This window comes from Furipterus horrens, unplaced genomic scaffold (genome assembly GCF_987537825.1).
Source record: "Furipterus horrens unplaced genomic scaffold, mFurHor1.1.pri manual_scaffold_13, whole genome shotgun sequence".
NCBI classification, from domain to species: domain Eukaryota; kingdom Metazoa; phylum Chordata; class Mammalia; order Chiroptera; family Furipteridae; genus Furipterus; species Furipterus horrens.
In genome coordinates, this window is record NW_028327183.1 from 44,713,407 (window position 1) to 44,739,087 (window position 25,681).

Below are 25,681 nucleotides of genomic sequence, written 5' to 3' on the forward strand. Positions count from 1 at the left end.
AATTGGGTGTCAGAGCCAGAATGGATTCACTGTCTCTGCAGGCCAGAGCATGGCCACTGTTGCCTAGAATTGAGTAAAGTTGTCAACTGAACTGATGTTTAGCTTCAGTAAGATGGCCTGAAAGAGAAGAGCTGGCACAAGGAAAACTGGCTAAAGCAACTTTTTGCTTTACAAACAGCTCATATTTCTAACCCCATATCAAGAATGTCAGTTACTTTATCATTTGAAGGCAAAAGATAAAGTGCCACTTCATCAAAAAATAAAGATATAAATGAAAGGTTTCAAAATTAGAGCTTGAGATACAATATAAGAAAATACATGTTTTCTGAATTATGAATCGCTCATAAAATTATTTCATATTTCAGATAGGGCATTGCCTTTGCTTAAATTTTTCATCTGATTCTTGTTAACAGTACATGAAAAACTTCTCTAAAAAGCAAAAGCGCTGAGGTCAAACTATTTGTACCCATTTAAATTTTCCACACTAACCCAATGCTGCAGTTTACTACAACATTCTACTAAAATTAACTCCAACATCCAGAACGGTTAAGAGAGCAACTTAGTCTCCCTTGACTCTGTCACCAGGACAATCACTGCAGCCTACAGTGAAAAGAGCACCGCCCACCCCACAGCATCCTGAACAAAAGCTCATTGTGTATACTTATAGGTGGATGGAGTTCGCAAGGAAGGCACAGAGTGTACTGAGTTGCTCTTTCTCTTTTCCTCCTTCCCTCCTTTGCTCTTTCTTTCGTTCTTTCTCTCTTCCTTCCTTCCTTCCTTCCTTCCTTCCTTCCTTCCTTCCTTCCTTCCCTCCTTCCTTCCTTCTTTCCTTCCTTCCTTCCCTCCTTCCTTCCTTCCTTCCTTCCTCCCTCCCTTTCTTCTTCTCAATAACACTAGAGAGTAATGCTCCCTGAAACACCTCTTAAGAAAGGCTGGGCTAAATCTGGTCATTGCCCGAGGGGAGGGGGATAGAGTATCTGGGTGAAAAGGGTGAGGGGAGTGAGAAGCACAAGTTGGCAGTGACAGAACAGTCACGGGGACGTAAAGTACAGCCTAGGGACGCAGTCAATAATATTGTAATGTCTGTGCATGGTGCCAGGTGGGTACTTGAATTATCAGGGGGATCACTTCATAAATTCTATAACTAACGAACCACCATGCTGTACACCTGAAACTAACATAAAACAACAGTAAATGCCAACTGTAATTAAAACGTAAAATTTAAAAAAACCAAAACTCTTCTAGCCCAAATTCTTGATTTCATGGAGAAGGACATGAAGACCCACATGAGATAAGGAATTATTTAAAGTTAATGCCTTTTTTAAAAAAAGATTTTATTTATTTATTTTTAGGAAAAGGGAAAGTGAGGGAGAAAGAGCGGGAGCGAAATATCTATCAGTTGCCTCTCACATTGGCGACCGAACACACAACACAAGCATCTGTCCTGACTGGGAATTGAATCTGTGACCTTTTGTCCTGCGGGACGATGCCCAACCAACTGAGCCACTCCGGTCAGGACTAATGCCTTTTTTTTAAACCAGAACTAGGATGAGGATTGGACTTTTCACTCACTGGTCCAGGATCATAGCTTCTCTCTGGCCTTCATTTAGGCTCCTCCTCCTCCCCCCCCCTATATAACAATGGATTACCATGAGCAAGGTTATTTGTGTGTGCATGTGTGTACACATGTCTGTATGCCTGTGTGTTCACATGTGTGCACACGTGTTTGCCCATGTTACAAAGCTGGCAAGGCAAAGCTTCCGCATACTCACCAAACCCAGCTTCCTTTCCTTTCTGAGCTCACAGCTAGGATCCATGCTTCAGCCTCTCCCGTAGTTCCGTGGGACCACGTGACTAAATTATGACTCACAGAATATGGGCAGAAATGACCAAAAATAAACATGTCAAGCCATCCTTTTATGCTCCCGTCTTCCTGCCTGCCAGCTGGATCCAGAGCAGCAGTTGTCAATGCAGAAGAAAGGGCAATTATGCTCCTTCCCAGGAGCCATTAGATAATGTTTGGAGACCCTTTTGGCTGCCACAGTTGGGAAGGAGCATTGGTAGCTGTGCCACTGATACCTGCTGGGTAGAGACCAAGGATGTTGCTATACATCTTGCCAGGCAGAGGTCAGCCCTCCAGAACAGAGTCACCCAGCCCCAAATGCCAAACTTGAGAAATTCTAATCAAGAGAACTGTGCTGAGAATGCTGTGGCCCTAGGGGACAGTGGAGCCATGAAATGGAAAGATCTCATGTCTCTGAATCATAATAAAAGAGGCTTCCCACCATACATCCACACTGAACTCTATTCAGTCTGGCCACAGACATCTGGGAGCTACTTGTTACAGCAGTTGGTCTGTTACTCATACAGAGGGACAGGACACAGCATCTGTCTGCAACCTCATAGTCTCCTCTTGTTCTGGCTCACATTCTTATCCTGATCATCTGGCCAAGACCATGACAGGGTTAAGGGATATTTGGGAGAGAGTGGAAAAGGCAGACCTCCATCTCTGAGGCTCACCAATGGGTTGATACCATTAGGATTCCTTAAGTAGTAGTGCATTTTCCACCTCTGGGTCTCCTCTGGGTCTTGGAACTGTTTGGTCTTGGTATTACCAAGTTTAAATCAGTCAAGATTTGGAAAGTGTACCTGGAGCATGGCTGCTCAACAAATGTTAACTATCACCATCATCGTCGCCATCATCATCCCTGTCATCGCCATCAATGGCTTTCCTCAGTCATGGGCATCACTGAGTCTATGGGATGCTGGTGGTGAGGGGAGGGCAGGCAGGCAGATGCCCCCTGTACATAGCACTAAATTTATCCTTGCGAATTGTTAGTAAGCATCAACATATAATAGACACAATTAGCCACCTGCAGAGTAATCCAGGAGATGGTCTAATCTTAACTGGGTTAAAATCCTCCATAATCAGGCCCCCTGACCTCTCTGTTCTCACTCCCTGGTTAACATTTCCTCGACTTTCCTCCATGTTCTTTCCTGTCTCTGGGGTTTTGCTCATGCCCTTCGCCCTGCCCTGGGCTACTTTCCTCTCTCCCCAGCTTTACTCTCTGCTCGCCACCCATCAGGACTTGGTACAGTCTGGATTAATACTCTTTCTCATTCTTATAGTACTCAGACCCAATCTCTATAAACATACTCAACAATTCTTAAAAATATTTTTATTTACTCTTAGAGAGAGAAGAAGGGAGGGAGAAAGAGCTAGAAAAACCAATAGGCTGCTTCTCACACACGCCCCCACTGGGGACTGGGCCCACAACCCAGGCATGTGCCCTGACTGGGAATTGAACCAGTGACCTTTCGCTTTGCAGGACAACACCCAACCAGCTGAGCCACACTGGTTGGGGCACCAGTTTTTAAAAGACTATAATTATCACTCTGGATGGCTGGCTCAGCTGGTTGGAGCATTGTCCCATACACCCAGTTGGGGTGCGTCCAAGAGGCTAGCAATTGACGTTTCTCTCTCACATTGATGTTTCTTTCTTTCCCTCCCACTCTCTCTAAAACCAGTAAAAACATATCCTCCAGTGAGGATTAAAAAAAGAAAAAGAATATAATTACCTATGTGTAGGTCTGTCACTCCAATTCACTGTGAGCTCTCTGAGTGTAAGGCTTGGGTTTTATTTATTGCTATGTTTCTGGCCCCTAGTTCTGTGCCTGGCCCTTAGGAATCACTCAACAGATATGAATGGCATAAATGAGTTTATAAATATGGGCAGAGGGGGACTTGGGGTACCAGGTTTCAGCATGACCCTAGGAAGGCATAACTAGAATGAGACCATAACTAGAAAAGTTGATGCTTAATCAAGCACATCATTCTCTGTGTGAATAAACTGTAGGTTCTTAACCTTTCAGGGACATGTCTGTTATTTTGAGAATGCAGACCTTATCTCTAGGGAAAGGTTTCTATGCCCTTCTGGTGTTCACCAAAACCAGCTTCCTTTTCCTGCCAAACGCACTGCTGGACTACATTTCCCAGACTCCCTTGCAATTAAGCATGATGTGAGTTATGGCCAGTGGAAATAGGAGGAGGCAATGGATGTCGCTTCCAGACCTGGCCAAAAAACCCTCTTTTCCAAGGTCCTCCAGACCCTCTTGGTCTTTGCCTATCAGCTAAAAACAAAGAATCCACAGAGCATTCTGAAGCCCAAGCGATGTGGCAGAACCCCAAGATGGAAGGAGCTTGGATCCCTGCCCACTAGATGCACCTTGGAATTTACAGGAACAAGAAATAAAATGTTATTGTGCTAAGCTTCTGATACTTTAAGTTTTGTTACAATACCTGTTCTCACTACCCTGATAAATACACTACTTCTTAATACAAATCTAGTGTTTGCCCAGTAACCCCAGGTTAGGAATCTTTGGAATTTAAAATGCAATCATTGTAAAAGGACTTCATGGAATCAAAGTCCTTTTCCTCCCAAATGCACTGCTGGACTACATTTCCCAGACTCCCTTGCAGTTAAGCATCATATGAATTATGGCATGAATATGAGAGGGTTTCTTGAGCCTTGCCCAAAGGACAAGGATGTGTCAGGCAGAAAAGGATCCTAACTGTAGAGAATGCTTCACCAAAACTGGTGTGAGCCACAGGTAATCAAGGTCTCTCATTGGTCAGCGTCCATACTGACAATACAGTTTTTGGGTGGTTAAGTTAGATTCCTAGATACATTAAAAGTGTAGTCTCCCACACACTAGAATGGCTACTATGAAAAAAAAAAAAGCAAAAAATAACAAGTGTTGGAGAGGATGTGGAGAAATTGAAACCCTTGTGCACTGTTGGTAGGAATGTAAAATGATGCAGCTGCTGTGGGAAAGAGCCTGGCAATTCCGCAAAGAAAATAAAAACTATAATTGCCACATGACCCAGCAATCCCACTTCTGGGTTCTCACCCAAAAGAATTAAAAGCAGATTTCCAGCCAAGATAGAGGCATAGGTAGACATGCTTCACCTCCCTCCATAGCCATAAGAAGGAAAACAACTACCTCAAAACTAAAAACAACCAGAACTACCAGAAAATCAAACTGCATGAAAGTCCAATAACCAAAGATATGAAGAAGAAATACTCATCCAGACAAGCAGGAGGGGTGGAGGTGGGGCAAAGAGGATGAGGTGTGGCGGTGGCAGCAAGGCCGTGGCTGTGGCAGGCTGGTGGAAAGTGCAGTCACACATTATAAAAGTTGGGAGGGACACCTGGGGAGCTATCCCAACCCCAGACAAGGTTGTGCACCTCATGGTCCCAGCGCCAGTGAAAATAAAGCCTCATTGCTTCTTTCAGCAGAGTCCGCTTGTTTAAAGGGCCCCTACGGTCCTAGAACGTCCTCAGACCCACCCACTCTGGGAACAACAGCCAGGGCAACAGCTAGAGAGGTGCCAGAGCCATGTGGGAAGTGGGAGAGGTGCCTGGAAAAAGGGCGAGTGCTGAGCAAGTGGCATTGTTCCCTCTCAGACCCCTCCCCAACATACAGCACCACAACGTGGTGAAACAGGTCACCCTGTACTGATGAATACCTAAGGCTCCACCCCTTACAATGTAACAGATGTGACAGCTCTACCAAAGATGCAGAGGCAAACACAGGAGCCTGTTAAGATGAGGAGACAGAGAAGTATGGCCCAAAAGGGCGAAAGAATCAAGGTCCCAGTGGGAGAACTAAGCGATGAGGAGATAGTCAACCTAACAGGTGAGGAGACAGCCAACCTAACAGATGCAGAGTTCAAAACACTGGTGATAAAGATGCTCACAGGCTTGACAGATATGCTTAAGTATGGCAAACGCATAAGGGAAGAAGTGAAGGCTATGCTAAATAAAATGAAGAAAAATCCACAAAGAAACAATGGTGAAGGGAAGGAAACCAGGGCTCAAATCAATGATTTGGAACATAAGGAAGAAACAAACAGTCAATCAGTACAGAATGAGGAAACATGAATTGAAAAAAATGAGGAGAGGCTTAGGAATCTCTGGGACAACTTTAAACGTGCCAATATTCGAATCATAGGGGTGCCAGAAGGAGAAGAGAAAGAGCAACACATTGAAAACTTATGTGAAAAAATAATGAAGGAAAACTTCCCTAATTTGGTTAAGGAAATAGACATACAAGTCCAGGAAGCACAGAGAGTCCCAAACAAGCTAGACCAAAAGAGGACCACACCAAGAGAAACAATAATTAAAATGCCAAAGGTTAAAGATAAAGAGAGAATCTTAAAAGCAGCAAGAGAGAAGCAGAGAGTTACCTACAAAGGGGTGCCTATAAGACTGTCAGCTGATTTCTCAAAAGAAACTTTGTAAGCAAGAAGGGACTGGCAAGAAGTATTCAATGTGATGAAAAGCAAGGACCTACAACCAAGATTACTCTATCCAGCAAAGCTATCATTTAGAATGGAGGGGCAGATAAAGTGCTTCCCAGACAAGGGAAAGCTAAAGGAGTTCATCATCACCAAGCCATTATTATATGAAATGTTAAAGAGACTTATTTAAGAAAAAGAAGATCAAAACTATGAACATTAAATTGACAACAAACTCACAACTATCAATGACTGAGTCTAAAAAATAAGAACGAAGTTCAACTAAGCAAACCAGAATAGGAACAGAATCATGGGTATGGGGATCATTTGGCGGGTTATCAGCTGGGAGGGGGAAGGGGGAGAAATGGGGATATGGTGCAGGGACTAAGAAGCATAATTGGTTGGTACAAAATAGACAGGGGGAAGTTAAGAATAATATAGGAAAGGGTAAAGCCAAAGAACTTATATGCACGACCCATGGACATGAACTAAGGGGGTGGGATTGCTGGAAGGAATGGGGGTACTGAATGGAGGGGGGCAAAGGGGAAAAGAAATTGGGACTACTGTAACAACATAATCAATAAAATATACTTAAAAAAAGACTAGTGAACTTTACACTTAAAAATAAGATCAACAGAAACACAATAAATAAATAAATAAAAATTTTTTAATGATTAAAATGCTAAACTTTGTGTTCTGCGTATTTTACCACAATTAAAAAAAAAAAGAGTGGTAAGGGAGTGTCCAAGGTGGGGTCTGAGGGTTTGGTCCACTGAAATTACAGAGCCCCCCTTTTTAATGGACATAGTACTTGCATTTCCCGACCATGTGCTGAGCGTCATGAAGGAGTCTTGGGTCTATTATTCTATTTAGTCTTCAGAACAGCCCCAAGAGGTAAATCCAGTTGTTCCTCTTTCACAGGTTGAGAACTGACCACAGAGAGCTTGCTCGGTGTGATTATAGTTACGGAGAGAAAAAGGGTCCAAACCCCAGGTCTCCCTGAGAATTCTCCTAAGCCATCCTGGATCCAGGAACCATTCATTCTCTCCAGTTCATTCCTTCCAGTTTCCAAAGCCTCCCCATTAGTTTCCAGTATACTCACTTCCACTTGTCTCGTAGGAGTAGAGGAGGAAGATCATCCATCCCAACAGGTAAGTGGACCATCGGTTCATCTCTGCCAACCTCTTCTTTCTGAATTGAAGAAAGATAAAAATTGTGCTCCTGTGGGTCCCTTTCCTCTTCCACTAAGTCCCAAGTCTGATGTCACACACGCTATTTTTCTTTCTATCCCCAGAGAGTAATAAAGAATAGCATTCTTGCTCTGAATGGTGGGGATCGCCCACAAACCGAAGGGTCGCGGGTTCGGTTCCTGGTCGGGGCACATGCCTAGGTTGCGGTTTGGTTCCCTGTCGGGGTGTGTACAAAAGGCAACCGATCAATGTTTCTCTCTCACATTGATGTTTCTCTCCCTCTATTTCTCCCTCCCTTCCCTTCTTTCTAAACCCTCTTTCCTTCTCTCTCTCTCTAAAAGCAATGAAAAAAAAAATGTCCTCAGGTGAAGTTTAAAAAAAAAAAAAAACATTCTCACAGAAGAGAAAAAACACACACTGTCATTATGGAGGAGAAGTTGCGCTGGAAAGAAAAGACGTAGGTAGCATTTGTTGAGAACTTATGATATTCAAGGCTAGATGCTCAACGCACTGTATGTATGCCACTTGGTTCTCATAAGTCAAGTGATAGATATTTTCACTCCCCATTTGACAGGTGAGAAAACTGATGCTCAGACAAGCCAAGTAATCTGCCCAAGCTGGTTACACAGTGAGGCAGTGGCAGGATTCTAATGCACACACACACGGCTGCAAAGGCTCTACTCACGATGGGAACCTTGATCATGGACTTAACCTCTCCTCACAGGTCACACCCATCGCCTTGGGTGAATATTAAAGTACCTTATTGATCAGCATTTATTATCTTCATCGACCGTAATGTCTGCTGGCTCTATTAACCTCTTCCTCAATGACACCTAAATATGCCACTCTCAGCAGAAACAACCCAGGGTTTGGAATTGGGGGTGTGAGTTTGTCCTGAGGCTGAGCAGACTAGCAGTTATTGAGTGCCCAGCGCATCCACAACCCATTTTGCTCCTTCTAACAACCTGTGCAGAAGGTGTGATCACCCACACTTAATAGAAGAGGGACACCAAGAGTTTAGGGATTAAGTCACTCACCCAAGGACCACAGATGCTACGTGACAGGTCTCGGATTCAGCTGCAGACCCATCTACACCAGTGTCAGAGCTCTTAAGCTCCGTAAACCACTTCCCCTCTGTGGGCCTTTCTTTCCTCACCTGCAGAGTGTAGTTTAAAAATTCCTGCCCTGGCTGGTGTGGCTCAGTGGATTGAGCACTGGCCTGAAAACCAAACGGTCGCTGGTTCGATTCGCAGTCAGGGCACATGCCTGGGTTGTGGGCCAGGTCCCCAGTTGGGGGCGTGTGAGAGGCAACCACACATGGATGCTTCTCTCCCTCTCTTCTTCCTCCCTTCCCCTCTCTCTAAAAAAAATAAGTAAAATCTTTAAAAAAAAAATATCCTGTCCTTCGGGGAAGCCATGAAGGTCCAGTTAGATCCTGATCCTGATGCAAAAGTGCTTTCCAATGGTAACTTGTGTTTATAAATGATGAAGGGAAAGGCCAGGACAGCTCAGGGGAGACATCAGAGGGTACCAGCTCCTAACAACAAATCCAGATAATGGGCTGGGAATCAAAATCCCAAAGTCCATGATGCAGGTCCTCCACCAGGTAGGCGGCGCCATTGAGCACCTGAGCTGCAGAACATGCCCCAAACTCTCCAGCCGTTTGGCTCTCTTGCTAGTCTGGGAGCAACCCTGGCACCATCTCTTACACGTTTTCCTGAGTGATGTTTCATTCCCTGCCTACCCGCTGCTGGTGGTTGGAACCCTGGAGTTGAACCTGCCTTTGACTGCGTAGTCTGGCTCATTCAGGTTCGAATCCTAGCTCTGCCGTTTACCACGTGGGTGATGTTGGGGAAGTTACTTAAATTTTCCAAGTTTCAGCTTCATCACCTGAAAAAATGGGGAGACTAATCTTATTTACCATTTAGGCTTGTCATGAGGATTCATTGGGGTCACAGAAAACTGGTAGCACTCATTGGGTACTATATGAGGTCTGTCCAGAAGGTATCTGGCCATGAAATATGAAAAATAGAGACATTTATTGAGGAAGATACAAGAAACATTGTACTTAGGACAATGACACCTCAGTTACCTTTAAAGGAAGCACCTTGGGACCTCACACAGTTCTCCCAATCGCCATCAGCTGCCCCATCATATTTTCCTGAATCTCATCAACAATCTGAAATCTCTTCCCTTTCAAAGGTGATTTTAGTTTTGGGAAAAACCAGAAGTCGCAGGGCAGCAAATCTGGGCTGTAGGAGGGCTGAGTCACCTGGGTGATTTGACATTTTGCCCAAAAACTGTGCATGAGACGTGATGCATGAGCTGACACATTGTCATGATGAAGCTGCCAATCACCAGCTGCCCATAGCTGCGGCCTTCTGAGTCATCTGAGTAGTTTCCAGGGGGGGGATGTTCAAGCTTAACACAAAATTTGAGGCAGATTCGTTGCTCCACTTACTCAGTCATTTTGAATGCGACGGCCACACAGCACACGTGCTCACTCAATGGTGACCCCCGCCCCCACTGACTAGTACAGTGAAGTCATCATTGTTCATGCATGCGCATTCCAGTCCACTCTCCTTGGCTGCCAGGTTACATTGATGTCACCCAAACCATTCTCATTACATTAACAATGACTGGACTTTTTTCAGACAGACCTCGTATATACACATAGTACTCTAAGTTCATTAAAATCCTGACAATAGCCCAAGGACATAGATACTATTTTTACCCCACCCACCCACTGCATGGATGGGGAAACTGAGGCACAGAAAGTTTAAGCAGCCTTGTAATTGGTGAAGTTGGTAACTGAATGCTGACAATCTAACTCCAGAAACTGGGCTCTTAGCCATGGTTTGATCCTGCCTCTGGCTTAGCGTGGCACCTGATGGGTACTAAGCACTCCATGAATGTTAGCCCAGCTAGTATCATTGTTCGGAACAGACACCTCCAGCCGAACTACCTCTGAGTGTCAGAACGGTATTTTCCACTGCCTCCTAGACATGTCCTTCTAGATGCCCACCAAGCATCTCAAATGCCGACATTTGGCATTTGATATATAGCCCCAAATATCTTATCTTTGTGCTGGAGCTTGAACTAGAGTGGAAATTTTTTGTGAAGCCCCCATAGTGACAGTTGTCCCCAAACAAGTCAGCCAAGCATAGGTAGCAACTACCCCAGCTAGTCATGGTTGTGCTGTGCTGCTACCCCAGCTAGCACCCCAGGATATAGGTTTATACTATCTAAGCAGCTTTGTACTGAGACTTGGGGCTACTCACTTGAATCCCTGCGTGGAGTGAGAGTGGGTAGTAGCTGGCCAGCTAATAAAGGCTCTTTAAATTCTAATTTGGTTGTCTCCGATTATTTGGTTTTCACACGTGGTCCACAAGAATCTTCTCCCTTTACTTAATTTAATTGCACTATGTTTGCTATTGAATGTTTGTGTCTTTCTAGAAAGCATATGTTAAAATCCTAACCCCCAAGGCGATGATATGAGAAAGTGGAGTCTTTGCCTTGGCCAGGTAGCTCAGTTGGTTAGAGCGTTGTCCTGATACACCAAGGTTATGGGTTCAATACTTGGTCAGGGTGCATAAAGAATCAACCAATGAATGCATCAATAAGTTTCTCTCTCTCTCTCTCAAATCAATAAATAAAAAAAAAATTTTTAAGTGGATTCTTGGACAGGTGATTGGTTCATGTGGGTGGAGCCCTCCTGCATGGGATCAGTGCCCTTAGAAAAGTGACCCCAGAGAGCTCCCTCGTCCCTTCCACCAGGAGAGGGCACAGCGAGAAGACAGCCATCCATAAGGAAGTGACGTCACCAGACACCAAAGCTGCCACGATCTCAGACTTCCTGCCTCCAGAACCATGAGAAAGAAATCCCTGTTGCTTATAAGCCACCTGGTCTATCGTAATTCTGCTATAGCAGCCTGAAAAGACTAAGACAATGTTTTCCCCGATCTCTCAGGTTATCACCTCAAAAATAAAGCTTTGCTTTCCTTGTCCCCTCCATGTGTCCTATCAGTCATCAGATCCAGTTGACCGTGCTTTCTGAACCCATTCCTTTCTCCCTGTCTCTCTACAACTGACCCAAGCCCGCCTTTCCCATCTCTCCCTACCCTGCTGTCGTGGTCCCCGCATTGATTCGCTGGCCTCCAGTCTCTCCCCAGCCCAGTCCTCAGGACGGCTGATGGGATGCCTCTTGGTGAATGTTTTTATGCAGTTGGGGGCTAGATGATGAGTATAGAACGATGTGTGAACCAGGCTTGATCCCTCCCTTCACTGGGCCACCCACGAAGGACACAGGCAGGAAGTGAATGAGCCAGAGACAAACAGGTAACTCTTAGTTGTGATCACTGTCAGGAAGGCTACGGACAGAGGCTGTGATCGGGAATAACTGGATCAAGGTTATTTCTTTTTAAAAATCTTTTTAAATTTTATGTATTTATTCTTTTTAAATTTTTTATTTATTTACTTTCAGAGAGAAGGGAAGGAGAAAGAGAGGGAGGGGTATATCAATGTGTGGTTGCCTCTTGCACACCCCCAACTGGGGACCTGGCCCACAACCCAGGCCTGTGCCCTGACTGGGAATTGAATGGGCAACCCTTTGGTTCACAGGCCGGTGCTCAGTCCATTGAGCCACACCAGCCAGGGCTTTTCACTGCTTGTACAAGCTGAGCTGCTTTAACCTCAGGGCCTTTGCACCTACACTTCTCTCTGTCTGGGATCTTACACCTGCCCGTCCCCCTGCCATGATATCTACAGGGTTTTGTGCAAATGCGAGGAGTTGATACGGACTCACATTCTGGATTGTTGATGAGTCTACTTGGAACCAGTCACGACGTTAATAGAAAAGTTTGGAGGTCGTTCAAGACAATGATTGAACTGTAAAGTGAACCTTAATAGCCAGACACCCACGTCTGGAACATTCTGTTTAGGACTGAGGATGTTCAAACCCTCAGAGGACCCTTTGTCCCAGGCTCTGGGGCAGCTGGGCTGGCATCCTGCCACTGTCACCATGTTGTTGGCTGCTCAGAAAGAGGGGTGCTGTGGATTGGAGTCGTGACTTGGGAGTCAAACCACGGTCAGCTCTCCAGGTGGGAGAGCAAAAACCACCTGAGATCATTTTTAAAAAATTTGTTTAAGTCCACATGTCTAGTAAGTATCCATTTAATAGATAAGGAAAGTGATATTTTAAAAAGCTGTGTCACATGCTGAAGAGAAAAGGGAATAAAAATTTATTCAAAATAGATTTGACTTCAAATACCACTGCTGGGCTGCTTGGGCAGGTCAAAAGAGTGTCGCCGCTTCCCAAGTTCATGAATGTCACCCTTGACAGTGACGGGAGCACAGACTGTGTCTCTTGATCTCAGCACCCTTAGAGCTGCCCTCTCTACCTGGAGGACAGTAGCCGCTCCAATGGTTACCCGCTGATAACATACATGGAAATGTTTACCATGAAGAGAGCCTTAAGGCATGGGATGGCAGTTTTCAATGAACCAGTTAAACATCTACCAAAAATTTGCTGTTGCAAGAAATGTGCCCTGGGTGGTGTGGCTCAGTGGATTGAGTGCTGGCCTGCAAACCAAAGGGTTGCCCGTTCAATTCCTGGTCAGGGCACGTGCTTGGGTTGCAGGCCGGGTCCCCAGTTGGGGGCGCGCGAGAGGCAGCCACACATTGATGTTTCTCTCCCTCTCTTTCTCCCTCCCTTCCCCTCTCTCTAAAAATAAATAAGTTAAATCTTAAAAAAAAAAAAAAAAATACTGAGTCCTCCTGCTCAGCAGCAAAGGGCTCCGTGCGTGAAAGGAAACCTAAAAGAAGACACCTGCTCGCGCGCGCGCACGCCCCGGTCTGGTACCTATTCCGGCCGCCTGTGGAGGGCGCTGTGGCGGGCCCTCGGGGAGAGCTCTGAGTCTCCGCTTTCTCCTCCGTGAACCGGGACGCGTGAGCCTTAGCTCAGAGCAGCGGTTTTCAACTGGTAGCCGCGAAGATTTTAAAAACAGGCACTACCTGACTACGTAGTCAGGGGCACTGACCTCTTTCCCCTTAGACTGTCACATTAAAAAATGACAACAGCCAACACAACAATAGCCCTCCAGTGTGAATGAATCAAAATTAAACCAGGAACCTAATGAACAAAACTAACAAACGAGCAAAACAGAACCAGAGGCATGGAAACAAGGAACAGACTGACAGTGACCAGAGGGCAGGGGGGAGGGGGAGAAGGGGGGAAAGGAGGGGAAGGGTCTCGTCAAGGAACTAATATAAATGACGCATAGACATGGACACGGACAACGGGGTGGGGATTGACTGTGGGAGTGGGGAGGGCAGGGGAGAGCAAGAGGGGAAAATTGGGGCAACTGTAATAGAATAAAACAAGAAATTAAATAAAAGAATTAAACTTAATGTTTTTGTCAGATTGACAAAAAATACATTTTTTGGTGTGCTGCAGAATTTTAGTAATTAATTAACATGTGCCATGAGATGGGAAAGGTTGAAAACGGTTGCCTTAGAGGGATGGCGCAAACTCACAGAACCGTGAAAATATTAGTCCACCCCCAGAATTTAGTAGCCAGAGGGAAGGGGGGTGGGGGAGGCAGAGAGGGTAAAGCGGGGGATAAATGGTGATGGACGGAGACTCGACTTGGGCTGGTGAGCACACAACACGGTATACAGGTGATGTATTATAGAATTATCTACCTGAACCCTGTATAATTTTATTAACCCACGTCACCCCAATAAATTCGATTAAAAAAAGAACTTAATAGGCAATTTGTCCAGACTAGTTCCCTTTTCTTCCATCTCTTTCCCCCAAACTTAGGGTACAGGCAGACTCCCATTCCTTCAAGGGTCTCAGTAGAGAAGGGAATCAGTCTTCCCCGGGGACCCCAGTCCCCTCTGGCCTTTCCTTCCCAGAGCTCTGAGCGGTGCTGTCCCATGTCGCGGCCACCAGCCACTGAAATGGAGCCAGCACCTACAATGCGGTGAGTTCTAATTGTCATATATGTAAAATGAGTGTAAAATACATACCGGAGCCCTGGCCCAGTGGCTCAGTGGGTTGGAGCGTCGTCCTGTGCACCAAAGGGCTGCAGGTTTGATCCCTGGTCAGGGCTCATGCCCATTGATGTTTTGTCTCTCACAATGATATATTCTCTCTCTCTCTCCCTTCCTCTCTCTCTGAAATCAATAACCATATCCTCAGGTGAGGATGAAAAAACAAAAAGATAAAGTCTGAAAAAAGAATGGAAATATCTCAATGATTTTTTGTGTCGATTATATGTTGAAATGATAATATCTGGGATATCACGATTCAACAAAATATATTAGTAAAATAAATGGCACCTATTTCTTCTTACTTTTCAAAAAAAATGTGGCTGCTATAAAACTTAACAGTGATACCGACGGCTCACGTTCTATTTCCTCTGGTGCAGAGTGCTGCTTTAGACCCCCCCTCTGGGCTGGGCGGGGTGGGGGGCGCCCAGGCCTTGCTTCCCACACGCTCCCGGTCCCCAGGCGGAGCTGTACCTTTGAGAGAGTCCCGCTTGGCCCTAGCTGTCTCCACAGCCCGCTTTAAGGTTCAGCTCCCACGACCTCTGGATTATCTGGGGATCGGCCGGACCGTTTGGTCCCCAACCTGTCTGTGGGAGGGGACGGCAGCGGCCCCGAGGAGGGTTTTGTGTGACAGGGCAGTCTGGGCGGCATGGCCCCAAGGTCAAGGGTGGCCCGAGAAGCGCTCATACATGTCCTGGAAGCCCACGACATTCAGTCGCGCGTATATTATGGGCTCCTGCGGGGGCAGGGGTCATGGGCAAGAATACTAATGAGCAGAGAGGAACGCGCTCCTCCTCATCAGCTGCAAGGAAGAGAACCGGTTTCAGCTGAGTAATGAAAGTCCAAGAGCCTGAGAGTTTTCTAGTGGAAGGGAAGCGTGGGAGAACCGAAACTAGCCCTCCCTAAGACTTCATCTTTTTCCTAACGTCCAGGTTCTGTTCCACCCTTCGGAGAAAAATCCGTGAAACGTCCCTCCGCGCCCCTTGGTGTGGTTCAGGGCGGACGCCACGGAGATGTACCCTGAGCCTGAGCAGGACGCCTTGGCTTACAGACGAGGAAACGGGGCACACATGTGCCCAGGCTCTTGTCAGAAGCCATACGGCCAATTGACGGGGACAGTGGGACTTGAGGCAATGCGTTTGGGCTCTCATTTTATTGTCCTTCCAGGGCCATATTGTCATTTCACAGGCTTGGGTGTTTTCAGAATCAGAGGCTTTGGTGTTGAAGTTGACCCCATGGTGCCCTCCTTCTCCTTTCCCCCACTTGCTTGGTCTCGGTCTCTGCCTTGACTTCTTTCTCTCTCTTGTACCATTTTTTGTCTTCTCTCTGTCTTTGTCCCTCTGTCCTTGTCTCTTTCTCCGGCCTCTTTATATCTCTGTCTCTGTCTCTGAGTTCTGTTCAGTCTCTCCCTGTGTCGTTCTGAATTGAATGTCTTCTGACCTTGGCTTTTGGCCGGACAATCCAGTTGCCTACTTCCGTATCTGTCCTGGAATCCGCGGATGCTTTGATCAAGAACCTTTCAGATTATGTAGGCTGTGTTCATTTTTAATATGCATAAGCTCAGTGATACTAACAAGGCATGTTTTCAATGTATTTTGTTAGGTTAATATTCACCTTTAAATATGAGTCTGTCTTCTAGATATATTGGCAAGTAAGTCTTACATACTTTATAGGTAGAAATTATATCAGTAAGATGATATGTCTAATTGGTTCATGCATAATGCAGCAATAATCAATGCTATTGTGAAAGCAATATGAAAAATAAGTTATGAAGAACTTTCAGATATAGAAAATGAAGAAATATATTGATAGTTCATATAAAAATTGTGAAAGTCAATTAACTAGTCAGCTTTCAGGAGAACATTGCATCCCTTTAGGGTAAAACACTAGTGTGATTTAAATCATAAACAAGGCAGAATAATAGAGATTAAGTGTTTACTTATATCTACACCCCTATCTGTACAGTTATTTGGTATTCCAGATTCCTATTATTAAACAGAATCTTTAGGAATCATATTTATTCCATTTAGGCCATGGGTTTTTTTTTTTTGTTTTGTTTTGTTTTGTTTTTTAATCCTGTCTTAGAATTCTTCCAATCTTGTGAACTTAAGTTAAAAGCATAATGATAATTTTGCTGCTCTTCCTACTAACCATGTGTGACCCTCTTTTCTTCCATATATCATCAAGAATTTAAAGAACACAAGAAAAAGAAAAACGTAGCAGAGCAAAATGGGATACCCTAATCCATTTTTGTCTTATTTGTCAAACTTGAAAACAGCAGGTTTTACAAAAAATGTTTTGAGAAAAGCATTCCTTTGAATCTATGGCAGCTAAGAATTTAAACAATTTTTCAATGATTGCTATGCGTGGGCAACAAGTTTTAATAGGTGAAGATTTCTGTGATTTGCTCAACAAATCTTAGATATAGCGTTCCAGAGAAAATATGGGATTCAAAAAGCTTTTCCCTGAATTATATTCTACTCTGCACACGAAAAGTTTAGTGGTCATATTAGATGTGCTCATTCTTAGCCTATTCATCACCGGTGGATAACCAATTTTATTTCTGCATAAAATGAAAAGAAATTAAAAATAGACACCAAGATGGGTGAATGAGAAACTTAACTCTCTTCTGCTGTATTTGCTTTCTAAGGGATTCTTGGCTCTCCCACGGCTAACAACAAAGCGAATCCAATTGAGCAAATATTTGCAGAGTGGGAAACTGGTGATGTGCCTTACAATTGTGATTGGTGTGGAACAAAGGTGGTGATTTAGGAATTGCATGTGGAACACGCTTTGGTTTTGTGTTCATAAAGAATCAGCCATAGCCCTGGCTGGTGTGGCTCAGTGGATTAAGCACCGGCCTGTGAACCAAAGGGTCACTGGTTCGATTCCCAGCCAAGGCACATGCCTGGGTTGCAGGCCAGGTCCCCAGTTGGGGATGTGTGAGAAGCAACCACACATTGCTCTTTCTCTCCCTCTCTTTCTCCCTCCCTTCCCATCTCTCTAAAAATAGATAAATAAAATTAAAAAAAAAGAGAATCAACCATAATAGCAAAAAGATTGTGAGCCAAGGACCAACTGTTATGTTGTAGAATATATTCCAGATGTGCCTTATCCTGTTTTGGTGAAAGATATTCAGACAAGAAGGGAAAGCAGCTCTCATGTTCAAAGGCTGCCTCAACAACAGAAGTATTGACTGGGCCACCCCCGGCTCACTGGGTCGCCACGGAGAGACTGTCTGACACAGAGTAGTTTGGGTACAGAAAGGCTGAAGAAGTACTGAAACTCAGTGTTCTGAGAATGGAAGTATTTCTTGCCAGATCCTTGCTGATGGCAGAACAAGGCCACAGATGGTCAAAATGTGCACTGAACACTAATATGAAAAAATATCTGCACCCCTGTGTTCACTGCAGTATTATTTACAACAGCCAACATATGGAAGCAACTTAAATGTCCATCCATAGATGACTGGCTGAAGATGTGGTACATACATACAATGGAATATTACTAAGCCATGAAAAGGAATGAAATCTTACCCTTTGTGGCAGCATGAATGAACACCTAGAGGATATTATGCTAAGTGAAATAAGCCAAATATAGGATTTCACTTATATGTGAAATCTAATGAACAACGTAGACTCACAAATCAGAAGCACAAATACAGCAAACAGACTGATGGCTGTCAGTTGGGAGGGGGATGGGGGAGCTGCAGGAAAAAGGTGAAGAGATTGAGAAGTACAAATTAGCAGCTACAAAATAGTCATGGGGATGTAAAGTACTGCCTAGGGAACACAGGAATAATATTGTAGTAATCATGTTCGGGTACTAGGCGGGTGCTGGACTTGTGGGGGGAACAATCCGTAAATTACATAAATATCTTACCACTATGCTATACACCTGAAAGTGATATAATATTGAATATCGACTGTAATTGAAAAATAAAATAGAACAAAACAAAAAAAATACTACTTAGTATAATTTTTAAAATGGACTTTTATTATTTAAAAAAGAAAGAAAGAATTCACCCTAGAATAGGTTATTCTATGGCACCGGTCAAAATCCACAGCCCAGGGGACTACATGCCAACACCCACCCCGTGCAAACATTCCACGGGAGAGAAGCAGCGATCCCCTGGCGCCTGCGCACTGAGCTTGCACTGTGATACAATAACGTAGCTCTATAGAATGCACAGAACTCCCTCTTTTCTTCCTCTCGGTGTGACCCAAGGCCCTCTCTGGAGGAGATATGTTGGGGTCTTGCCTCCTGTCTCCTGAGTGGTGGACTTGGCGATAAAAGACTTTTCTTCTCTCAAAAGCCATAGCCATAGTATTTATTGGCTTCCGTGCGCGTAAGGCAGCCAGCCCTTGCTCCCCACAGCAGTTCCAGCGGGTCCCAGGGGATGAGCGCCTAGGTGCTGCTAGGAATTCCCAAACGCGAGCTGCACTGCCCTTTGACACATCTGTAGGTCCAAGATTTGGGGACAAACTTTCTCACGCGATTGTAGGAAGCAGCACGAAGTAAGTGAAGACACCAGCTATTCCAGTCGCCTGGTTTCCCCAGAGGTAGGTTAGCTGAAAAGAAAAAATCTGTTGTGCAAGAGCAGGCGTCATTCAGGGCGGAGCGTCCAATTGCATAGGTGTGGACATTTTGATGGTTGTCATGTCAGTTCTACTGTCATTTTGCCAAAGGGAATTCTTGTCTTACGTGTAGAAGTGATGGAGGCAAAATGATAGGCATGCTTTCAACGTTTAAAAATCTTAAGACTACAGGACAGCGCATTTCAGACTTCACAGCTGATCTTACTTTGCAGAGTTGGGAAACGTTAGTGAGTAGAAATCTTGCCCGAGTGCCGGCCTACGAACCAAAGGGTGGCGGGTTCGATTCCCAGTCAGGGCACATGCCTGGGTTGCAGGCCAGGTCCCCAATTGGGGGTACACAAGAGGCAACCAAACATTGATGTTTTTCTCCATCTCTTTCTCCATCCCTTCCCCTGAAAATAAATAAAATATTAAATAAAAAAAGAAAGAAAGAAATCTTGCCTCGCTTATGCCTGAGAACTGCAAGGCCACGTGCAGCTTGTGAGGCGAATCTCCAGGGGCAGCCAGAGCCCCGGGGTCTCCACACGGAGGGTCGGTCCGTGGAGCGCACGCAAAGCTGCTGGTGTCGCGGGCAAACGTGCTCCTCCCAGCTGCCTCTCAGAGCCTCTCCGGGGGACTTCAGCCTTGACTTTCAGACACTGAGAAGGTCTAAGACACACATAAAACCTATGACTGCTGTTGTGATCCTTGGAGCTCGTTGTCTTGGCAACAACCCGAAATTCCTCCTCAGGACTCAGCTAATGTCTATCTTTAATGCCAGTTAGGTTTTTTTGTTTTGTTTTGTTTTGTTTTTCTGTAATTCTTCCTACACGAAGTAGATGTCTAGCTTAGGTGCAGAGAGGGGGAAGGTGGAAAGGTGAAAAAGAAGGAGACTAAAGAGGAGAAAAAGTCCTGTGGATTGGGCGCCATCCCGTGAGAACCGAAAGGTTACTGGTTCAATTCCCAGTCAGGGCACGTGCCTGGGTTACAGGCCGGGTCCTGGTTGGGGGCGCGCAAGAAGCAGCCACACATTGATGGTTCTCTCCCTCTCTTCCCCTCTCAGAAAATAATTAAATAAAAGCTTTAAAAAGAAAGAAAGAAAGAGAGAGAGAGAGAAAGAAAGAAAAAGAAAGAAAGAAAGAAAGAAAAAGAAAGAAAGAGAGAGAGAGAAAGAAAGAAAGAAAGAAAGAAAGAAAGAAAGAAAGAAAGAAAGAAAGAAAGAAAGAAAGAAAGAAAGAAAGAAAGAAAGAAAGAAAAAGAAAGAAAGAAAGAAAGAAAGGAAGGAAGGAAGGAAGGAAGGAAGGAAGGAAGGAAGGGAAGGAGGGGGACAAGGAGAAAGAGATGGAGCGGGAGAAAGAGCAGGAGGAGGAGGAAGAAGAAAAGACGTTAGAAGCAGGGAGAGGAGAGGGGAAGGAGGTGCTGGGGACAATGGAGAAAAGAGAGGGGGGAGGAGGAGGAAGGGGGAAAGTGGAAGGAGGAGGAGGGGACAAGGAGGAGGTGTGGCTGTGGCTATAGAGCCCCGCGGCCGCGCTGGCATCCCGGTCCCTGGAAGGCAGCCATGGGGTTGCGCGCGGCGCTCCTGCTGCTTTGCGTCTGCCGGCTCCTCGGTGTGGCGGGTGATTTCCCCGGAGGTGAGGCATTTTGGGACTGTGGCACTTTGTGACCCTGTCTGGGGTTGGGCATACCTCCTGCCTGTGTTGTCAAGACTGAGAGGCTGTGGAGGGTAAGAGTCACCCTTGTTCCAGGTGATGTAGAAAGAAAAAGATGCTTTCTATATTTTTCAGGTATTTCCAGTAAAAAAGGGTTCAACTAATAAAAACGAAAATTAGGAATTTCAACTAAAAATTCAATTGACAGAAGTCATTTACTTGATAACCATGTATCATCTCCCTTAATTCCATTATATAGTTTTTTATTATTATTAATCTTTTTAATCCTCACCCAAGGACACTTACATTGCTTTTAGAGAGAGAGGAAGGGAGAGAGAGAAATACTGATGTGAAAAGAGAAGCAGCAAAGGGTTGCCTGCCGTACGCGCCGGGAGAGGACCAAACCCAGGCATGTGTCCTGACTGGGAATCGAACCCTTAACCTTCTGGTTACAGAATGATGCTCCAAACAACTGAGCCACCCAGCCAGGGCAGTGCTAATGTACTTTTGAGAATAAGCAGCAACTGATATTATTCACTATCTCCCCCTCTCACAAACCACTTGATTCCAGAGGTTAAGGGAGCTCTCCCTGCCCCCTCTGGGAGTTTCCTTTGAGCCACTGAATTTGCATACTGCAAATCTGGATGCTGGCCTTGAGAACACGGTGGGTCGCATTCAGGGCAGGCAATAACGACCACGTCCCCACAGCAATCTGACCTGCAGATTTAATAAGAGTGAGGGGCATCCTGGCTTCAGAGACAATAGACCCACAAAGCACTGCACTTCAGCGTTTTAGATGCGATGAGGTGTAAGGTTCGGGGCCTGCTAGGTGCCCAGGATGCAGAGGTGAGATGGCCCAAGGGTCTCTGCTCATGGGGTCCCTGCTAAGTCTGGCCTGAGGAAGGAGCCGGGGCTGACCAGCTTCCCCGGGGGCTGGGCTGAGTCAGCTTGGTCCAGGCCTAGACACTAGCCATGCACAAAATGTCATCCTTCCACTATGACAAGAAGTTCTGGGGATCCCAGTGGGGTCCTTCCCCGGGAGGATGGTCCTGGATGGCAGCCCCACACCTGAAGTCTGGGGTTGCTCAATTATGCTTTTGTATCTCACACGATTTTAATGAGTGTGAAACAGCATGCATCCCTGCTATTCGGGGGCAATGAAGACTTCTCATTCTGTATTTATTGTAAAATTCATTCTCTATTTTATTCTGAAATGGTGGCTTTTTATTTTATTTTTAATATCCTCATCCAAGGACACGATTATTGATTTTAGGCAGAGGGGAAGGGAGGGAGAGACAGACGGAGAGAGACATCAGTGGGTTGCTGCCCACACGCACCCTAATCTGGAATCGAACCCACAGTTCAGCTATGTGCCCGGACAGGAATCAACCCGAAACCTTTTGGTGCTTGGAAAGACGCTCCAACCAACTGAGCCACCCAGCCAGGGTACAGTGCTTCATATTATTTTTACAGGTTGCCTGTTCAGCATCTACAGGCAATACACACGCACTGAGATCCTGCCTGTGTCTGATCTCAGAGAGGAGCGGTTGCAGATCTGTGAACACGGGACAACGTCTCATTACTTTCTTTGAGGTTTCCTGTAACTTCAGGATGTGCTGGATAGTAAAGTCTCCTGAACTGCAGTTCTGGAGCAGTTTTTAGTGGGTCTAAGTCCTCTGTGGTTTGTGCAAATGTATGGCAAACTTGAGTGAGTCACCTGGTAGGGGAGGAAATCAGGATGATTGCTGAAGGAGTGAAATCCCTGTCATGGCAACAAGGTCGCTGCTGGCGGCCGCAGCTGCGCGCCGCGCGGAGCCCCGGGAGGCGCTCTCATTTCACCCCCGCAGCAAACCTGTGCGACCGAAGGGCAAAGCCTTCCTTAGCAGGTGCTGACGCAACTCGATCTCATGGTAAGAGCCAAGGACGCAAACTTTTCTTCCACGCCCACCTTTGAGATAATACTAAAGAGAAATAAAATAAAACGAAACAGAAAACTGAAGTGGTAAAACATGCTTTGCCTATTATTACAATGTGGTTAATTTTGTAGAACAGAATGGAAAAAGTAAGTCAGTTACTTTTGCCTGCCAAATTTTTTGTTTTAAAAATAATTTTAACTGTTTCTGTTCAACCACATATTGATGTTTCTCTCCCCCACTCTCCTTTCCCCTCTCTCTAAAAACAAATAAATAAAATAATTTTTAAAAAAGCATTATTGAAATGTGGATGCATCACTTTTAAAATATTATTATTATTACTAGAATATAATTTGGTAAAAATATTTTATTTTTATTTTATTTCAAAGGCTAAATCTAGTGAAATAAATGTTTGTTTTAAATTCTTTCAGCTTCTAAAATGCTAACTGCAAGTGAGTTGATCAAAACTCGTTTATTACTTTCTTTTTAAATTTTGTGTTGAAATATGAACTAGTTGAATACTATACTTCTTTCCTGGTAAAAAATTATATTTTTCATGAAACACTGCTATTTTATGTCCTTGTATATAAGAAAAAGTACATTCTCTGTGGAAAATTGTTAAGGAAAAAGAAGAAGAGAGCAATTATAATGTTACTGTAAATTTTACTGTTACTATTTTTGGCAATCAAATCTTTCATTATATACAACTATATAATGGGATATTTTGCAAAAAAAAAAAATCCTATAGAACATCGCGATGTAGAAAATGTTTTTTGGAACCTAAAGTACAAAAATTTCCATGTCTATTTATATCTCATCATTATTAATGCTTATATATTTTAAAGCTATATTTTATAGATTGATTTCTTTTTTTTTTTTTTACTATAGTTAACCATGCTAAGATGAACATTCTAACCTGAATGTCATTCCAACTTAAACCAGGAAAGTACAGAAGTCAGAGTTATCTATTTTGACCAGGACAGGTTAATATTATTGAAGGAAGGATGTGTCCTAACATATGTAATATTGCAAAAGGAAATAATTTGTAAGACCACAGAAAGTAACAGACAAAATTATTTTATGACTGCAAACTTAAAAATTCCTAGGTTCACTAGTAAATACTACTAGTGTTTTTTAAATCCTCGCCCAAGGAAATTGATCTGAGAGAGAGAGAAAGGAGGAGAGAGAGAGAGAAAATAACATCAATGTGAGAGAGAAAGATCAATTGGTTGCCTACTATATGTGACTTGTGACATGAGCTGGGATCGAACCTGCAACCTAGTACAGGTCCTGGCCTGGGAATTGAACCAGCAACCTTTTGGTGTCTGGGAGGATGCTCCAACCAACTGAACCACCCAGCCAGGGCAGTGCTACAATGTGGTTAATTTTGTAGGAAAGTGTGGAAAAAAGTAAATCAGTTGCTTTTGCTGCTGAATTTTTTTGTTTTTACAATAATTTTAATTGTTCCTGTTCAATGAAAATATTTGAAAAATACAGTTAAGGCAAAAGGAAAATTAAAAATCACCTACAATCACACTATTAAAAATAAGCACTGTTGCAACTTGATGCATAACCTTTAAAATATTATTATTATTACTAGAATATAACTTGGTAAAATATTTTATTTTATATCAAAGGCCAAATCTAGTGAAATAAATGTCTATTTTAAATTCTGTCTTTCAGATGAGGAACTACCAACTGAAGGTGAGTTGATCAAAACTCTTTTATTACAGTTTCTCCTTAAAACTTGCCATAAAATGTGAAGTGGTTGAATACTATACTTCTTTCCTGGTAAGGATTTATATTTTTCATGAAAAACTGCTATTTTATGTCCTTGTATATAAGGAAACGTACATTCTCTGTGGAAATAGTTAAAGAAAAGAGAGCAATTATAATGTTACTGTCAATTTTACTGTTACTACTTTTGAGTGATCCAATATTTCATTATATACAACTTTATAATGGGATTTTCTTTTTTTGCAAATAAATAGTCTTATAGAGCATAATGAAATAGAAAATGTCTTTTGTCACCTACAGATGAAGTAAAAATATTTCTACGTTCACTCATATCTCATCGTTTTTAATGCCTACATGATATTATAAAGCTATATTTTATTTTAAAATTCTCTTGGTGATGGATATTTGGATTTCTTTCTTTCGTTCTTTCTTTTTTTCTTTCTTTCCTTCCTATTATTAACTATGCTAAAATGAACATTCTCAACCTCTAAAACCAGGAAAGGACAGAGGTCAGAGTTATCTATTTTGATCAGTACGGGTTAGCATTATTTGGGGAGGGGCATTTTAACATATGTGGTATTGCAAAGGAAATAATCAATAAGTGTACAGAAAGTAACAGATGAAATTATTTTATGACTGTAAACTTAAAAATTCTTAGGAACACTAGTAAAGATTACTAGTGTTTTTAAAATCCTCACCAGAGGATATGTTTATTGATTTGAGAGAGAGAGAGAGAGAGAGGAAAACATTGATTATGCCTCGTATACGCACCCCAACTGGGGACTGAACTCAAAACCTAGGTATGTGTCCTGACCAAAAATACAACCTGCAAACTTTTGGTGTATGTACGGCACTCCAACCAACCTAGCCACCCAGCCAGGGCAGTAACTAGTTTTAATGAAAGAATTTGACTATGTGGCTGGATATAAGACAAACATATGCAGTCCATAATTTTTCTCACCCTGGCTGGTTTGGATCAGTGGATTGATCACCAGCCTGTGAACCGAAATGTCACCAGTTCGATTCCCAGTCAGGGCACATGCCTGGGTTGCCGTCCAGGTCTCTGGTTGGAGGCGTGCGAGAGGCAGCCAATTGATGTTTCTCTCTCACAACAATGTTTCTCTCCCTGTCTTTCTCCTCCTCTTCCCCTTCTCTCTGAAAATAAATAAATAAAATCTTTAAAAAAACAAGTTTTTCTCTCTGCTGGTAAGAGCCTCCTACACACTGATGAGGAGTGACACATTCCACTTCACATCCATGA

General features: G+C 43.9%; 1 protein-coding gene across 1 annotated transcript in view; it reads right to left on the minus strand.

The window, feature by feature from the left end:
* ELSPBP1 (epididymal sperm binding protein 1) overlaps positions 1-7,473 on the minus strand; it is a 223,699-nt gene extending 216,226 nt beyond the window's left edge. The window contains exon 1 of the mRNA XM_090260584.1: positions 7,404-7,473. Coding sequence (XP_090116710.1) covers positions 7,404-7,473 — 70 coding nt within the window. The remainder of the gene's footprint in view (positions 1-7,403) is intronic.
* Between the last annotated feature and the right edge of the window lie 18,208 nt (positions 7,474-25,681).